This window comes from Calliphora vicina, chromosome 3 (genome assembly GCF_958450345.1).
Source record: "Calliphora vicina chromosome 3, idCalVici1.1, whole genome shotgun sequence".
NCBI classification, from domain to species: domain Eukaryota; kingdom Metazoa; phylum Arthropoda; class Insecta; order Diptera; family Calliphoridae; genus Calliphora; species Calliphora vicina.
The window spans coordinates 8,519,042-8,539,325 of record NC_088782.1 but is presented as its reverse complement, the minus strand read 5'-3'; the positions used below and the strand labels follow the sequence as shown (position 1 = coordinate 8,539,325).

General features: G+C 30.2%; 1 protein-coding gene across 1 annotated transcript in view; it reads right to left on the bottom strand.

The window, feature by feature from the left end:
- Positions 1–1,344: 1,344 nt before the first annotated feature.
- Ir64a (Ionotropic receptor 64a) overlaps positions 1,345–20,284 on the bottom strand; it is a 29,071-nt gene continuing 10,131 nt past the window's right edge. Inside the window, exons 4-11 of the mRNA XM_065504226.1 lie at positions 20,102–20,229; positions 8,329–8,496; positions 7,821–8,224; positions 7,540–7,751; positions 7,118–7,376; positions 2,109–2,271; positions 1,797–1,899; positions 1,345–1,467 (exon numbers count right to left, since the gene is read on the bottom strand). Of these exons, the coding sequence (XP_065360298.1) occupies positions 1,345–1,467; positions 1,797–1,899; positions 2,109–2,271; positions 7,118–7,376; positions 7,540–7,751; positions 7,821–8,224; positions 8,329–8,496; positions 20,102–20,229 (1,560 nt within the window). The remainder of the gene's footprint in view (positions 1,468–1,796; positions 1,900–2,108; positions 2,272–7,117; positions 7,377–7,539; positions 7,752–7,820; positions 8,225–8,328; positions 8,497–20,101; positions 20,230–20,284) is intronic.

The window sequence follows — 20,284 nt, the reverse complement described above, 5'->3', positions numbered from 1 at the left end:
AAAATTATCAAAAATATAATCAAAAACGAAAAATTGGTTCCTTGTATTTTTGTGGTGGGTATATCATTAATAAACCAATTGACGAAAAGTTAATATATCCATTACTTCGGATTCAAAGTCACAATAATTCCATATAACAAACAAATGGTCTTCCCAAATTATTGCAATAAATGGGTACTTCATCAAACTTAGGAACTTGGGAACAGTTTTGTTATATTAGTAGCTTGGAGATACTTATATTACAAAACTGTTCCCACACAGAGAAAACAGATTCGTAATAACAACCGAACTTGTTGTCAATCGAATGATTCGGTTGCACACATAGAAGTTTACGGTTCTACCTATAGATAATCAGTGGATAAAGAAGAATTTCGGTTGAAGCTACCAAACTTTTGTTACCACTTCTAAAATTGTGTAGCCCCAACTGTGAAATTCGGTTACTAAGGCAGAATCATTCAATTGGCAACAAATTCGGTTGCTATTACGAATATGTTTTCTCTGTGCATGTTTCCAAATATGATCAATTACCCATTTATTGCAATAATTTGGGAAGATTCCAAAATTTCTTATATCAAAATGAAAGAGTGTTTGTAATAGAACGAGTAACAACTAAAAGAGAATTGTTGCAATAAATATCGGAGAATTATGTTCAAATGGTTATTCGAGTGTCGTTGAAAAAGTATTTCCTTCATTTTCATCTAGATTTTTCCCTAATAATGTAAGTGAAACAAATACTCCAAGATTTACCATGAATCAAGACTAATTACAAGGTTTACCCGATCCCATGACAATTTGATATTCGCTCCGCAACGATCTCTCAACGAGTCTCACTCGGCCAAAGAATATTAACACAGAGAGTCACTTTAGAAAACAGCAAATACGTTAAAAAAACAACAATATTAATGGGATGATCAATTGTTGTTGCGGGAAATGAGCCCAAATAACCTACAAAGTAACCGGTTCTACTGTATACCATTTCTGATTTACGATATTTGCCAACTAAGAGGAAGATTTTTGCTTAAATTTCGAATCAGTCTCATTATTTAATTAATCCTGTTTTTAGTGGATTCAAATTTCTCCCCAATAAAACTCAGTTACAAAACTCAGTTAACAACATTTTATTATTGAAATGTCAGTATCTATGAATGTGCATTATAACTCAAGACTTTATGTGTATCTAATAACATTTAATATTAAGCTTAAACATGCAAATTACTGTCAAAAACATACGTTATGAGCACAAGATTGTTGTTTGGCTCTTAATAATGAAGCCAACCAGCCACCACCATTGCCACTGCCACTTCCACTACCGGCGATGATGATGATGTGACACATCCTTGTTATTTATGTTGTCGTATATCGTTTCCACAGTTTAAAGTGCACAATCTCTAAACTTAAAATCAACAGACTGACTGCATAACCAAAGATAAGAACCAACAGAGCTGATGAAAATGTTTGCATATCAACCTGAAATATATGTACGTAAACGAAATGCTCTTATTGTCTGTCATTATTATGTATGTATGAATGAATGTTGGTTGAATGAAGTTGAGAAAATGTGCAACGTGTTGTGTTGCAACTTAAATGAAATGCCATTGGAATGAGAGTATGGGGCTTGAGTATGACAATGACTATGAGTTTGGAAAATGTGTGTCACAGTGCCATAATACAGGAGGCATGCAAGCTAAGCAGTCAGCCAGCCAGCCAAACAGTACGAGTATTATGACAAAAACACATTAAACCAATAATTGTATTAATGGTAGAATGTAATGTAATGTGTGATCTACTCTACTCACCCTTAAATCATCGGTGTGCAATTGTTTAACACAACGTGGTTTGGGCGAATGCCAAACTTTACGTTGATAATCTGTTAGACCCACCTCAGTGACACGTCGCAATCTAAATGTATAGAAATGTAAAATCAGAAGTTTAAGGACAAGCATTTCATTAGCTGATGCAGAAAAACTTAAAATGCTTTCAGAACTTTTCACCAACTGCGTTTTCAATTAATCAAATGTTTAAAAACTTTTCAATTCATTTGTACAGGGAACTGTTTCTGAATAAGCTGTTCTCACTATGAGGAAAATTTTTATTTTATTAATACCTACCCGTATGTTATAACTTTCCTCAAGGGTGAGCCCTTCTGAACAATGCTGACCATTTTCTGAGGGGGAAATAATTGTATTTCGGTTAAATCACAAATCTCCTTCTCGCTAAAGGTGTCGGCGATGATTTTGTATGCCGTTGCCACATCCACATGAAAAGCAAAACCTTGAAAAATACATTTATTTCCTTAAAAGCTTTATCTTTTATTATTAATTTTACACCCTTCACCATAAGAGGAAATATTAAACCGTTTTTATAACCTATACCACCATATTGGGGGGAGGGATATTATACACTGATGTTTCTAACGACCATAGCTTTGTTTCATGTTTTTATGTTCATTGGTGAAGAGAATGCACTATTCGAATAAAGAAAATGTAGCAAAAGTCTCCCTCATGAATTCTCACTTATTTAGGACTATACAAGCTTAATTTAATTTTTCTAGGTCTATTACTATTGAAAATTCAGAAAGTATCATTGGAATAAAGAAAAAGTACTATAAAGCCCCCACAGGACTTCCCCTCGATCGGGTCCATTTATTCTTTATTTCATTTTTCTGGGTTCATTGGTGAATAAAATTCAAAAAGTACCATTAGAATAAAGAAAAACAAGTAAGAAAGTATAGTTGGTCAACCCAACCATATGATATCCTACACCAATCTAATTATGGACCAATCACAATAAAATTACGTGGCATGATTTCTGTATATATGAAACCTATTTCTGTTGAATTTTATTAGAATACCAACATTTTTAAGAAATCTACATTCATTAAAATGATTTTCGGAAGTGGGCATTATATGGGAGCTATGACTAATTATGGACCGATCGTTATAAAATTTAGTGACATGACTTTTGTATATATATAAATTGTTTTTGTTGAGTTTTATAAAAATACCAATATTTTTAGGAGATTTATGCTAGTTAAAGTGATTTTCGGAAGTGGGCCTATATGGTAGCCATGACTAATTGTGGACCTATCATCACAAAATTTGGTGAGGCGAGTTCGACTTATATAAAAATTATTTTTGAAGAATTTGGTTTGGATATCTACATAACTAAGGTATTTATGAGAGCTTAACTATTTTCAGATAGGGCAATCGTATGGGGGCTAGGAGAAATAATGGACCGAAGAAGAGCTTGTATCAAATTTTGTCAAATTATCATTCAAATTGCGACCTGTAGTTTGATTACAAGGTTTACTTGGACGGACAGACGGACGGACGGACATCGCTAAATCGACTCAGAAAGTGATCCAGAACAGATTGGTATACTTTAAGGTGGGTGTTGGGACAATATTTAGGCATGTTACAAACATCAGCACTAACCCAATATACCCTCCCCACTATGGTGATGTAGGGTATAAATACCATAAAGTCCCTCTTTGAATTCTCAATCAGTTAGAAATTTATATTGCTTAATTTTATGTTTATAGTTCCATTATGATAGAATATTCAAAAAAGTACCATTAGAATAAAGAAAAGGTACACTTGAATTTTCACTCACTTAGAACTAGAGTTTCGTGTTCGGTTTTAACCGAAACCAAGGGTTTTCAAGGCCTTAAACCGATAATTATTCTTCGCTTTTCACTTTTAATTTATTTTCAGTAGAAAAATTCAAAATTTAGAAATGAAAAATAAACTTTTTCATTCAATGATTCATCTAATTTCTCTAAAAATAACTCAGTTAAAATATCTTAAGATTTCTTTAAATTGTATTACAATAATTGCTTCAGATGATGTAGCAGGCTAGGCAAGGAAACCTGTTAATAAAGAATAACACAAAGTCATTTCAAAATATTGTTACGAAATTGTACTTGAATTCAAATATAACGATTTTAAGGGCTGATTTAAAAGTAGCATAATGCTTTCAAATAACAGTGCTGTAATAGCAAACTGTAACATATCTGTGGGCATTATTAAATAAAAGCTTTCAGTTGACCATTGATCGTAAGTTGGCAACGCTGTTTGAATTCGAATATTCAGTTAAAGAACATTGTAGAAAGTACACCACAGATGGCGTATGATCTAGAATATTCGAATTTTGACAGTTAAAGAACAATCTAGAGTACAGATGGCAGTGTTATAAATAGTGGCAGAGGTTGCAGTCATTAGTGAGTTTATCAAAGACGCTTTTCGAATAAACATCAACTGAGTGCCTTGAAGAGTGTTGTGTTTTTCAAGTAAATTCGTGTACATTATAAATTGTGTCTGTATTTCTGAGAATTTACAAACGTGTATAAAAAAAACATTGAGTGACTATTTAATTCTGTTGTTGTACATTTGAATAAATAAATAGTTGTTACCATTTTTAAACTACTAAACGGCTTTTATTTGCAATCAAAAGTATCCGGTTTATTTAAAGGAAATAAACTAATCGTTTTGAAAAGGTTAAAACGTAACAATATTGATCATACGAGTATTTCCTGACAATTAAACTTCAAATGACTGTTTATTTATTTAATTTAAAAACAATAATGCAAAACTTTTGTAAGAAAGACTTAGTTATTTCCAAATATCCGATAAAAGTATGGAGGACTCGCTGGCCCGGTGTACTTCGCCACCCCAATTGGAAAAAAGAAATAGTACTATTTAAGTCTCCCTTTGTGAATTAATACTAATTCAGGATAACATGTTTCTAGTTCCATGTTAATTGATTCATTGTAAAGTGGATTATATCTCATTTGAAACGTATTATGTAGTTGGAGAAAAGTACCTGTGAGTCCTATTTTTAGATTATAACTCGGTCAGGATCATATGTGTTTAATTTTCTGCCTATAGGTTCATTATTATTAAAATTTCAAAAAATTCGAAGAAATACTAATAGTTTTTCTTACCTCAATGTCATTAAGCCATCTATCTTTCATTCTTTCTTTACTCAGAAGCATATCAGCCAACCATTATGTATACATACAAGTAAAATAATTTAATATAATAAAAAGTACCATTAGAAGAAAAAGTACCAATTTTACTTGAATTCCGCCAAGTTTGGAATCCAAGTAATTTCCAGATTCTATTTTGAATATTATAGAACATTCAAAAAGTATAATTTTAAGAACGAAAGGTACTCCTTAGTTTGGTTTAGTTCTCCTTTTTTGGTATCATAATATCATAATAATAGCCCCCAATTCTTGATTATTTCTTTACTGTGAAGCATATTAGTCAACGTTAATGTATATAAGCTAACGAATTTAATATACATATTAGAAAAGTACCATTAAAGGAAATACTAAGTACCAATTATCCATATTATTAAATGATTTTGTTTCTATAACATTAATATTTAACAAATTATCACAAAACCGAAATAAAACCGAAACCGATCGGTTTTCAATTTTTAAAAACCGCGGTTTTGAAATTCTTCGGTTTTTTGGAAACTCAACTTAGAACCATATATGTACGTTTTATTGTCCATTGTTAGAGAATATTCAAAAACTACTATTAGAATATAGAAAAAGTATCAAAATGCAGCCTCTTGTGGATTCTTACTCACTTTATTTCATGCTTGTAGTTTATTTGGTGAAGAAATTACAAAAAGTACCATTCGAATGAAGAAAAAGTACCATAAAGTCTCCCTCTAGAATTTTCACTCACTAAGGACCATATATGCTTAATGTCATAAAAAATTTAAAAAGTACCATTAAAATAAAGAAAATGTACCATAAAGTACCCTCCTTGAATGAGTTAGTATGACTATTATTAAAGGAAATTCTAAAATTACTATTAAAAAAACGAAAAAGTACCTATAGTTCAGTTTAAGTCGATAAGTTTAATAATTTAAAATATTAAAAAAGTACCATTAGGAGGAAAGTACCTATTTCCCCTTTCCTTCTTGAGTTTGAAAGTTTGAAATTTAAAAAATACAATTTGCCAACAAATTTTGTGCTACAGTTAATATTCTCAAAAAAAATATGTTTTAAAAAAGTACCAGACTGTTTACTCGGATTTGGCCCAATATATACCTTAACACTAGAGTTAAAATTAACAATCTGTTACTTAATTTTGTATGAATCCAGGAATCATCAATATTAAAAATTATTATCAAAATTGGCTTCAGAATATTAAATAAAATGTATTTCCCCGTTATTGGTACCTTTTATATCCCCATTGCGGTGGTCAAACTTTGTTCAAATAAATTTCTGTATCGTGGTGGAAGCCCATAATAAAATATTATGTCAATTTAACTATAGAAAAATATATTTTATGAAAAAAGTTCAAAAAATAAATAAAATTTTTATCCTTTAAGGGAGCGAATTTCCATAAAGTACAAAACCCATATTTGTTATTTTTTGATAAGTAAAGAATACGATTTAAAATTTATTTCTATGTTTATTGGTTTAAAAGATACATAGGGAGATAAAAAAAGTACAAAACCCGTTTTTACCCGTTTTCTCCCCTAAAAGGTTCAAATTGTGAAAAAGTACCAAACATCTGTCAACTTTTTTTAAGTGGAGTAACATGTAATTTTAAAGTTTTTCGTATCTTTATTAGTTTTGAAAAAATACAAAAACTATGGTTATGCTTTTACCCCCTTTTAACCTTTTTTACCCCCTAAACGTTCGAATTTCCTTCCACAGTTAAAATTTCATGCTTTGTTCTTCTAAAGAGAGTCAACTAATAATTTTTAAATTTTAAATTTTTGCAAGAAATTGATGTACAGTGTTCATATCTACCAATCCTAAAATGTTTACATCATTTTCTCTACTCTTTCGCCAAAATAAAACAGTTGTATCCGTCTTCAACTCTCATTGTAATGTATTAAGTAAACAAACAAAACAGTTTTTTATCTCTACTGAAAATGTTTAAATTTTGAATTGACACTCAAAGTTTTGTACAAAACCAATCCATCCTATTCTGTACATAGACAATATGTATATCAAATAAAAATTATATCGAAAGCCTTTCCTGAATGTTTTTTTTCCAATTTACCGGAGAAATTTTTTGGTGAAGGATATATACGATTTTACTCTGCCAAATATTACAAAACCAGTTACGTTTTATTTATAACTTACGTCCCTTCTTTATTTTGCCCACCCCAAAATCGGGATCATACCAGTTGGAGGCCTCATTGGTTTTAGCATGGGCACCCGTCTCATGACTGTGCAGTATATCACGATAAGCTTTTGCCTTTTGGGCATCAGTCATCTCAACCATTTGTGTGGGCAAGGCAACGTTATCGGGTGGTGCATCCACAAAACCCGTATCTCCTGTGGTTGGAACACTTGTTACTTTTTTAGCATACAATTCCTGGGCATCAGGATCTTTGGTGCGCTTTAAATAAAACACATTTATGTTGGTTACAAAAGCTCTACATTAAAATATTCACAAAGTCACATCATCTTGTAACTGATCATTTTATTTCAGCATAAAATAATGAAGTCGAAACGATTTCTATGTTTGTCATCATTATTTTATAAGGGACCATATTAATTACCAAAAAATAATCCCGATTATAAACGATATCCTCAACGCCAATCTCCAAATTGCTGTGTATTAAATCTCTTAAAGTGCGTATAGTTTTGGGTTTTTCCATTAGCAAAGTGCCCACAATACTGGCCGAATAAAATTGATAAATGGAAAAGGAAAACATCAAAGATGTAATAACAATGCAGCGGCCCGAAAAGAAAAATGTCGAAAAAGACAAGCCTACCAATATAAATAAAAAAAATATATATAAATTTCCTCCATAAATACAATTGAACTAAACTCTTTTACCCTGTTGACATATTGACCCAATATAAAACAGCAGAGACTCAAAAAACAAACCAACGCGATGCCTGGACTTATCGTCACCCATATTCTGACCACAAAATAGGCCACCCCAGCGCACAAACCATCTTTGAAAACCGCCACCTTTAACCGCAACCACTTCATGTTCCTCTTGATTGTGCCCCGAAACAGCACTCATAAGCCTTTGAAATGCTTTCATATCAGTACCAGTGTTTGCATCAAAATCCTCGGGATCAAATTTACGCTCCAAACTTGTTAAAACCCACAACAGAACTATAGTTATGAAACCACATACGGCCAGAAAAACCCAAACATCATTAGTAAATGGCTGCAGAAAAACAATACGATCCTTTTTCGTGCTTCGAGGATGTCGAAATATGAAGCAAGGTCTAAATTAAAGAGTAAAATATTTTCAAATAGTAAACTTAATGTTTAAATAACTAAATAGTTTTGTATTTATTTTAGTTTTTTTTTGTGTACTTTATGCTCATACCTGGCCACCCATGTTCTCGATGTGTAATCAATCACTTTGGCACGTTCGATACGAAAGAAAATCGGTGATCCCCCAATATCCGCCTGCTTTCTCGTCAAAGCACCAATCATGCCATCAAATTTGCCATTCTTCAAATAACCCCAGGTGGCGGTCTTCGACAAAATGAAACTGCAGAAAATAATTCCATATCAATAATACAAAAAACCAGCAGCAAAAATGTAAAAAAATAAAATACAAAACACCCAACAAGTAGCAACAAAACAGTGACAACATTAAAATATATGTACTGACAGACTAATATACACACACAAAGACTATACACCTCTCTTAGGTTAGGGTTCTCCGATAATTTAAATTTGGGGGCAAATTATAATGACGCAGAACCACAAGTAATTCTGATATACTAACTTTGCAATTGCATATAGGTTAGCTTAGTATGCGAACGTATTTTTGAAATCTGACAATGCAGAGGTATTACTTATTTGATATAATTTATAATGATAAATAATCAAGGTTAAGACGAAATTTTATGGTGATTTTTAAGTGCTTTTTGTGACTTATCACATTTTTATAACATTCGCCATGAGTGGCAAGGGTATATATAAATTTGTCATTACGTTTGTAATTTCTACATTTTTCATTCGCGAATTCCCAAAGTACACATATATATTGTTTTAACCTTTTAAAAACGCTGGTTTATTTCCTTTTAAATAAACCGGATACTTTTGATTGCAAATAAAAGCCGTTTAGTAGTTTGAAAATGGTAACAACTCTATATTTATTCAAATGTACAACAACAACAGAATTAAATAGTCACTCAATGTTTTTATTTACACGTTTGTAAATTCGCAGAAATATAGACACAATTTATAATGTACACGAATTTACTTGAAAACCACAACACACTTTAAGGCACTCAGTTGATGTTTATTCGAAAAGCGTCTCTGATAAACTCTCTCACGACTGCAACCTCTGCCACTATTTGTAACACTGCCATCTGCACTCTAGATTGTTCTGTAACTGTCAAAATTCGAATATTCTACATCTTACTAATACATACGCCATCTGTGGTGAACTTTCTACAATGTTCTTTAACTGAATATTCGAATTCGAATACAGCGTTGCCAACTTACGATCAATGGTCAACTGAAAGCTTTTATTTAACAAGGCCCCCAGATATGTTACAGTTTGCTATTACTGCACTGTTACTTTTAAATCAGCCCTTAAAATCGTTATATTTGAATTCAAGTACAATTTCGTAACAATATTCTGTATCGTTATAGATAGCTGAGTCGATATAGCCATGTTCGTATCTCCGTTGGTATGTTGAAATCATCATTCCGTAGCCCCCAAATAACTTACAAAAATGGTTGACACATCAATATATCGGAAATTTCCCGCATTAAAAATCGAGAAATTTGGGCCAAAAATAAGGAAAAAACCGGGATAACCTCGATTTTTGGACTATTTTGTTATCTATATCTGGATTACTAAGTCATTAATATAGACAATATGGATATCCAATGATAGATATTTCAAAGTCCATTTGCAACGATATATAGGGCTATAGTAAGTTACCTACAATAGGTCAAAATCGGGAATAATATTTTTTAAACCCGAATTTTTCTTCCCCCAAAAAAAAAATTTTGTCATAATTTTTTTTTCAATAAATTTAAAAATTAAAAATTTTTTTCGAAAATTAAAAAAAAAATTTAAATTTTGTTTACTTAAAAATATTATTTTAAAGTATAATTTGGTGAAGGGGATATAAGATTTGGCACAGCCTATAGCTCTCTTGCTGGTTCAAATTAAAGAAGTAAAGCATATCGCACTCAACAATACTGTATTAACTCAAAATTATAAAAAACAACATCTATCTACTGTAAAAATTTCAACGTATTCCGATTACTCTTTCATCTCGAAAACCACATTTGAGACCATTTTCGTGATAATTAGTGACTACCTTGTATCAACAAAAAGGTATTATTTTGAGTTAATACAAACATTTAAATAGAAATACATCGTATATTTTCATAAAAAAATTTATTATTTTGAATTGAGCCTTTATTCAAGTTAAAAATAATCAAATTGTTTTATTTATGAGTTTTATTTTGAGTTGATACTGTTTTGTTGATAAAATAATACAAAAAAATATCGAGAAAATTCAGAAAAATGGTATTAACTCAAAAAATAGATTTATTTTGCAATAAATGCAAAAAATTTAAAGAAAAACAATGTAAATATATTTTCAAATGGAATTTGCTTAATATGATGTATTCGGATTTTCAAATTCTCTTAAAATGTAATCACAAACAGTTTTTGCCCTCTACTGAACATTTTAAAATTTTGAATTAATACAGTATTGTTGAACGAGTGCGATATGAGCTTTGTTGGCACAAAATTCGACAATTTCGAAGCACTATAATGTTCAATAAAAAAGTGAGAATAAATGACAGATATGTACCCTTCAAAATTACATATGTATAAGTTATTAAAAACAAAAACCGCATTCAAAAGATACGCCATCTGTTGTGAATCCCGCATTTCATTTAGATAAAATGATTAATATAAACATATGATTGCCATAAACATGTATTTATTTACTACAATCATGTGAATCTTAACTTTACCATATTATGGTTACCACAATAATATAAATAATTACTGTGTCTATAAAATTGTTAAAAAACTTTTTAAATGCTCTCAAAAAAAAGTTGCAACGTTTTTGAAATCAGGAGTCAAGGTGAAAATAAATTTCACAATGATCCAATATTTCCTCAAAAAAATTTTGAATTTACTTTTTTAAGTTGAAATTTAACGAATAAACCAATAATTAAAAAAAGTTTGACGCTATTATATATTTAAAAACGAAGTTATTCTTCAATTTCATTTGACTGAGATAATACTTTTTACAAAACAAATTGGACTTAATACATTTGCATACCACAAAATGGACTTATCACATTATTTCTGTTATATACAGATTAACAAGAAATAACTTAAAAAATGTAAATTTTGTTTACACAAACAGTGTATTTTTACTTGAGTTGTTTATTTCAAAAACCAATCAAGCAACAAATTATTGATTTTAATTAAATCAAAGAAAACTTTCTAGCAACAAAAAATTACTTTTACAAAATTTATATTTTTTTCTATGAAAGTTATCTGTTTGATAAAGTTACTGTTTGATAAACATACAATTTTTATTAACATTTATTTAAAAAATAATATAAAGTTTGCACTTGACTGGTTTCTGAAACAAACAACCATCACTATTGTAAATTTCATACGAAATTTTCTAATTTTATTAGGAACTTCAAAAGTAAAATGACAAATGAACTTTTTAAAAAAGTTTAACATCATATTCATATATGTACTATACATATTTGTTCTGAAATAACTATTCGTCATCATACACTCGTTCTACAGTGCATTCTGCTTCCGTTGTAGGCCATTGAAAAATAGTCCCACAAAAACTCTTCACATACAACCAAGAAGGGTTTTAGAGCTTGTAAATCTTTCACATTCACAAAAAAAATAGATTAGGGTCTAGTATTACGTAGTATAAATCCAAGCGCTGCCACTTGCCTTCATTCTGCACTAAACACGGATTTCTCGACTTTGCTTCACCATAATAGTGTGGCAGTATTTAATTTATTTTTTTTTGCATTAAACGATGCATTTACCTCCACAAAACAGTAATCGCCCAATAACTCAATTTTGGATTTTTTGTTGCTTGACTGGTTTTTGAAATAAACGATTCACTTATGTTCGTAATTTCAACAAATGAACATCTACGGTTTAAATATCCAGCAGATAAATTTACCTAAAAGGTAACTTGACATTAATTTCTAATCAATATCTACGGATACAAATTACCAAATATTTTTACTCCATAGGTAACTAACTAAGCACTGATAGATATCTATTTGTTGAAATTAAGGGCATTATTCATCTAGTATTCTTTATTAAAATCACAATTTTTATAAAACCTTAACCTGTTTGCATAAAATCCTTAATAAAAAGTTCCGTAATTAAAACTGTTAAGATTTAAAATAGAATACGCTTTAAGCCTTTAAATATTTTAGATTCATTTAGATACCTTGTGTATCAGGTTAATTCCAATTAAAATTTTAAACTTCGGGAAAATCCGGAATATTCAACAAATTTTTCCTCAGCAGTGAAAGGTTTAATGGATTTAATAGTAGCAAAACTGAGAAAGTTGGTAAAAAAAAAATTTCAAAATTAGTTTTTTCTCCTAAATCAGCGATTTAGCGAATTATTTTTTTTTGGAATACCCTAGTGTACTTACAAAAAATTTAAACATTATAATAAATGAATTGAGTATTTTTGAAGAAACAGCATTCACCAGACTACAACGAAAACTTTACGCACTACTTATCACTCTTTAAAACATTACATCCTAAACTACTTCCAGCAAAAACGTTCACTACCAAGTAGTGAGTTTAAATGCCAATATTCTGACACTTTTTATTAACCAACACAAACTACGAAGCATTATACAGTGTCAGGCGGGAATTGAACCAGCAACCCTCAGATTTATAGCTTATAAATAAGTCATTATTCGACTACTTCCATGTAATGCCGAGGGTATGTAATGGTCATTGAAAAGTTTGATATTCAGTGATTACAAGTCACTAACAAGTTTTTATATCTATTTTAATTTGAATTAAAACCATTACAAATCCACATTAATCACACATTCCCAGACTGTAGAGTGTTCAAGCGCAGCATTGTACGTATTTGTATAAACATTAAATTTTTTATTTTTCATTGTAAATATGTAGTACTTTTTCTTCATACTTGTTGTATACATGTCTGAAGATTGAATTAAAATTGTTATAAAAACGAAATATAATTGATGACTCTTAAATTGATTCTTTTTTTTTCCATTATTTCTATTTGTTTTCACAAATTGCAAATGGAACAAAGTTAAGAAGAAAACTACAGTAAATTTATACAATTAAATTTTGGAATTTTTATAAAAATTAAATCATATATTCAGTAACTAACTCAAAATTATGAAATACTAGAAGTTACCATTTCTAAATTTGTTTATATGACTAGAAGCTTATAAGGTCCTATTTTAGGTTTTTAATATTTCTACATTTGCTGAAAAGGAACTTTGTGAAATTTTTCGGGCATTGCGACAACTTTTTCTAAAAATAAAATGCTAAAATCATTTTATTTATAGAAAATTTATTACGAAACGGGCACACGAATTTACTTATGACAGCTAATATTGAAAAATAAAGGTAGACATAGAAAACATACTTAAAACATTACACAGGGAAACTAAATCGAACAAAATTTAGAGGCTTTTTAAACCAGTACACAATTTTGATGTATTGTGGTTCCAGTAGTATAAATATGGTCCAAATTTTAAATTCTATGGAGAGGTTTTTTTTTAATTTTTTAAGTAAAATTGTGTTTTTTAGACGTTTCTCCACATAATTAATGATTACTCAAAAACGATTAGTCCGATCTTATTAAGGTAAACTTAAAAAAATTTACATATATACATATATACATATTTACATATCCTTTAATCCGTTTATATATTGCATTTTAATACGCTCAGTAGTTTCGGAGTTATAATAACGAATTAAAGCAAAACATATATTTTTATGTGAAAATAGCAAATTTTTTTGGATTAAAAAAATCAAGAAAAATCGAAAACGGCTAAAATTTATCAGATTTATCCTTTTATCGTAAAGCCTACTGTAATAGACACAAAACGAGATATCGATCATAAAAATCGACTGATTCTTTTCGAATTTATTCACAATTAAGTGAATTCGATCATTTTCACAAAATTTTACGTTTTTGTTTGATATACATAAAATTGGAGAGTTAATATTCTTATTTTGAATGATTGAATTTTGAAAACATGTTCCACGTGATATGTACAAATTTTCATATATATATTGCGTTTCAATTGGCTGAGTAGTTTCGGAGTTATAATAACATATTGAAGCACAAAATATATTTCTTGCGTGAAAATAGCAAATTTTTTTTGTTTTAAAAAATCATGAAAAATCGAAAACTGGAGAAATTGTTCAGATTTATTGCTCTATCGTAAAGCATCATGTAATAAAGACAAAACGAGATATCGATCATAAAAATCGATTGATTCTTTTCGAATTTATTCACAATTAAGTGAATTCGCTCATTTTCACAAAATATTACATTTTTGTTTGATATACATAAAATTGGAGAGTTAATATTCTTCTTTCGATTGATTGAATTTTGAAAACATTTTCCCCATGTTATATACAAATTTTCATATATATATTGCGTTTCAATCGGCTCAGTAGTTTCGGAGTTATAATAACACTAGCAGACCCGGTGCGCTTCGCCACCCCAATTAGAAGAAAGAAATAGTACTATTAAGTCTCCGTTTGTGAATCTAATTGAAAATGTCTAATTTTATATTTCTGGGTCCATTATTATAGAAAATGCAAAATGTGTTCCTAATTTAAAATTTTTATGTTTATTATTATAAAATATTCAAAAAGTACCATTGCAATAAGGAAATAGTACCATTGATTATCACTTTTAAATTCGCATTCACTAAACCATAACCCGTCAAGTTTGAATTTTAGATTTGTATATCATTTCCTATATTATCAACTAATTTTGTTTCTATAATACTTAAGATTTAATAAATTATCACAAAACCGAAACCGATCGGTTTTTAATTTTTTAAAACCGAAACCGCGGTTTTGAAATTCTTCGATTTTTTGGAAACTCTAGGTCCATTATTATAGGAAATTCAAAAAAGTACCATTAGAATATATAAAAAGTACCAAAAATCCCCCACTTGTGGTTTCCCACTCACTCCGGTCCATATAAGCTTAATTTCATGTTTTTAGGTTCATTGGTGAAGAAATTACAAAAAGTACCATTCGAATAAAGAAAAAGTACCAAAAAGTCTCCCCTAGAATTCTAACTCACTTAGGACCATGTATGCTTAATTTCATGTTTTAAGTCCATTGCTATAGAAAATTAAAAAAAAGTACCATTAGAATAAACAAAAGGTACCATGAGGTATCCGCTTGAATTTTCAATTACTTAGGACCATATACGCTCAATTTCATATTTCTAGGTCCATTATGTTATAGAAAATTCAAAAAGTAACATTAGAATATAGAAAAAGTACCAAAAAGCACCCACTTGTAGTTGCTCACCCACTCGGGTCCGTATAACCTTTATTTAATGTTTCTAGGTTCATTGGTGAAGAAATTACAAAAAGTACCAATCGAATAAAGAAAAAGTACCACAAAGTCTCCCCATAGAATTCTCACTTACTTAGGACCATATATGCTTAATTTCATGTTTCTAAGTTCATTGTTATAGAAAATTCAAAAAAGTACTATTAGAATAAACAAAAAGTACCAAAAGTACTCCCCCTAGAATTCTCACTCACTTAGGACCATATATGCTTAACTTCATATTTCTATGTCCATTATTACAGAAAATTCAAAAAGTACCATTCGAATATAGAAAAAGTACCAAAAAGCAGTCACTTGCAGATTCCCACTCACTCCGGTCTTAATTTCATGTTTTTAGGTTCATTGGTGAAGAAATTACAAAAAGTACCATTCGAATAAAGAAAAAGTACCAAAAAGTCTCCCCCTAGAATTCTCACTCACTTAGGACCATATATGCTTAATTTCATGTCTCTAAGTCCATTGTTAAAGAAAATTCAAAAAAGTACCATTAGAATATAGAAAAAGGACCAAAAAGCCCACACTTGTGGTTTCCCACTCACTCGGTTCCATATAAGCTTTATTTCATGTTTCTAGGTTCATTGGTGAAGAAATTACAAAAAGTACCAATCGAATAAAGAAAAAGTACCAAAAAGTCTCCCCCTAGAATTATAACTTACTTAGACCATATATGCTTAATTTCATGTTTCTCAGTCCATAGTTATAGAAAATTCAAAAAAGTACCATTAGAATATAGAAAAAGTACCAAAAAACCCACACTTGTGGTTTCCCACTCACTCGGTTTATATATAAGCTTTATTTCATGTTTCTAGGTTCATTGGTGAAGAAATTACAAAAAGTACCATTCCAATAAAGAAAAAGTACCAAAAAGTCTCCCCCTAGAATTCTCACTCACTTAGGACCATATATGTTTAATTTCATGTTTCTAAGTCCATTATTATAGAAATTTCAAAAAGTACCATTAGATGAACAAAAAAGTACCTATAGTACAGTTCACACATTTTGGTACCTAAATATTATCCCCTATTCCTAACACTAACTTCACTCAAATACATATCAGCTAACTTTAATGTCGATAACTGAAATAATTTAAATTTTAAAAAAGTACCATTAGGAGAAAAGTACCAATTTCCCTTTTCTTGCTTGAACACCCCTCAAGTTTGAAATTTAAAAATATTCCATTTTGCCAAAATTGTTTATGCTACAGGCATGTATCAAAATATTAAAATCTGTGTTAATGTGCCCAAGAATAAATATGTTTTAAAAAAAGTACCAAACTGTTTACCCGGATTTGGCCCAATATACACCTTGGTACTCGAGTTCCAAATAACACCCTGTTAGTTAATTCTTGTATGAATCCAGGAACCAACGTTAAAAAAAATTATCAAAATTGGCTTAATAATTTCAAATATAATGTATTTTCCCGATTTTATCACCTTTTTGGTACCTTTTTCATCCCCATTGAGGTGGTACAATTTCATTGAAATAAATTTCTGTAACGTGGTGGGAGCTCATAATAAAATATTCGTATGTCTATGTCAAATTATAGAAAAACATATTTTATGAAAAAGTACCAAAAATTAACACAATTTTTATCCCTTAAAGGTTCGAATTTCCAAAAAGTACCAAACTTATATTTTTTATTTTTTGTTAATTAAAGAATACGATTTAAAATTTGTTTCTATGTTTATTGGTTTAAAAGATACATAGGGTGCAAAAAAAGTACCAAAATACAGTTTTTACCCGTTTTCTCCCCTAAAAGTTTCGAATTTCCAAAAAGTACGAAACACCTGTCAGCTTATTTTTTAAATGGAGTAACATGCTATTTTAAGTTTTTTTATATCTTTATTAGTTTTGAAGATATAAGGTTACCGAATTTACCCGTTTTTACCCTTTTTTACCCCCTAAACGTTCGAATTTCCAAAAATCCCTTCTTATCGGATCGTTTTGGGGAGGGAGGAACCCACAGTTAAAATTTCGTGATTCTAGCTTCAGCCGTTTGGGCTGTGCGATGATGAATCAGTCAGTCAGTCAGTCAGTCAGTCAGTAACGTTACTCTTTTATACAGTGGTGGTCAAAACATATGCAACCAGCAACAGAATTTTACAAAAGTGGTTTAAACTACTTTAAGATGTAAACAAAAATATTCATTTGCTTATAATATTTTTTAATTTATGCTTTAAAAATAAGAATATGAAATTTAATTCAGAATTTTTTGCATTGAAAAGAAAAAAAATTTAAAAAACTACGTATGGGTTGATATTTCATTGGCCAAAACATATGCAACTAATTGCTTTTAAAACATTTCTGTCTATAAAACTTAATATTTCGTGGCAAATCCTATATTTTCAATGACGGCCTTACATCGGCAAGGCTGTGAAGCTATCAAATTGGCAATAAAATTTGCAGGAATAGCGTTCCAAGCATCTACCAATCCTTGAAACATAATATTATTAATAATATTGAATTAGTGCAATTTTCGGTGTCGATTCTTTGATTAACGATTTCCCAAATGTTCTCAATGGGATTTAGATCTGGTAATTGTGGTGGCCATTCCATTACCGAAACTGTTTCTTGTGCTAACCACGATTTAACAACATGTGAAGAGTGCTTGGGGTCGTTATCGTGCTGAATAACTCATCGAAGAGGCTTATTATCCTCAGAATTTGGAAACATTACTCTTTCCAAGATGTCTGTATAGATAAATCCATCCATTATTTCATTAATTTAGAGCGATGGGCCAACTCCAGCAGCAGAAAAACAACCCCCATACCACTACGTTGCATCCTGCAAGCTTCACCGACGATTTCCCTACGCGCAAAAACCGCTTATATTAAAAGAAACGTTTGAAGTTTGCTATGGAGTATTTAAATTGGCCAGAAAATAAATGGACGACTGTCCTATTTAGCGACGAATCCGAATTTAATATCATCGGAAGTGATATCATGTGTTACGTAAGACGACCACTTAACACGCGGCTTCAAGCACATAATGCAAAAAGACACTGAAACATGGAGGATGCAACGTAATGGTATGGGGGCAGTTTTTCTGCTGCTGGAGTTGGCCAATCGCTCTAAATTAATGAAATAATGGATGGATTTATCTATAGAGACATCTTGGAAAGAGTAATGCTTCCAAATTCTGAGGATAATAAGCCTCTTGGATGAGTTATTCAGCACTATAACGACCCCAAGCACTCTTCACATGTTGTTAAATCGTTGTTAGCACTAGAAAGAGTTTCGGTAATGGAATGGCCACCACAATTACCAGATCTAAATCCCATTGAGAACATTTGGGCAATCGTTAATCAAAGAATCGACACCGAAAATTGCACTAATTCAGATATTATGTTTCAAGGAATGGTAGATGCTTGGAACGCTATTCCTGCAAATTTTATTGCCAATTTGATAGCTTCACAGCCTTGCCGATGTAAGGCCGTCATTGGAAATATAGGATTTGCCACGAAATATTAAGTTTTATAGACAGAAATGTTTTAAAAGCAATTAGTTGCATATGTTTTGGCCAATGAAATATCAACCCATACGTAGTTTTTTAAATTTTTTTTCTTTTCAATGCAAAAAATTCTGAATTAAATTTCATATTCTTATTTTTAAAGCATAAATTAAAAAATATTATAAGCAAATGAATATTTTTGTTTACATCTTAAAGTAGTTTAAACCACTTTTGTAAAATTCTGTTGCTGGTTGCATATGTTTTGACCACCACTGTATATATAGATATTGAAGCACAAAATATATTTTTTGCGTGAAAATAGCAAATTTTTTTTGTTTTAAAAAATCATGAAAAATCGAAAACTGGAGAAATTGTTCAGATTTATTGCTCTATCGTAAAGCATCATGTAATAAAGACAAAACGAGATATCGATCATAAAAATCGATTGATTCTTTTCGAATTTATTCACAATTAAGTGAATTCGCTCATTTTCACAAAATATTACATTTTTGTTTGATATACATAAAATTGGAGAGTTAATATTCTTCTTTCGATTGATTGAATTTTGAAAACATTTTCCCCATGTTATATACAAATTTTCATATATATATTGCGTTTCAATCGGCTCAGTAGTTTCGGAGTTATAATAACATATTGAAGCACAAAATATATTTTTTGCGTGAAAATAGCAAATTTTTTTGGATTAAAAAAATCATGAAAAATCCAAAACGGCTGAAATTGTTGAGATTTATTGCTCTATCGTAAAGCCTCATATAATAGGGACGAAATGAGATATTGATCATAAAAATCTATGGATTTTCATCGAATTTATTCACAATTAAGTGAATTCGCTCAATTAAAAAATTTTTGTTTTTTGTTACCAATTCACACCTAGGATCTAATACTAGGAATAACACCATACAAGGCCTCATATCCAAGTATTTTTCTATTAAATATACCCAAATTTAAGTAAATATTTATTAACAATTCTTAAAAAATTAAACACAAAAATTGAGTAAGAATTATTTTTAAATGAAAACGGATGAAGAAAATATAAAATAACGAACCTGAAATTAAATAAATCTCTGACTTGCGTTAATAGAGCAAAATTGAAACGATTCATGGAATCCAAATGTGTATCATAGTGTGTCGTCAAGTATTCCTCCAAAGTACCAGTGTGATTTTTATTGGTAATCTAAGTAAGAATGTAAAATAAATAATGACATTTTGCATTTGACCGTTAGAGGGTT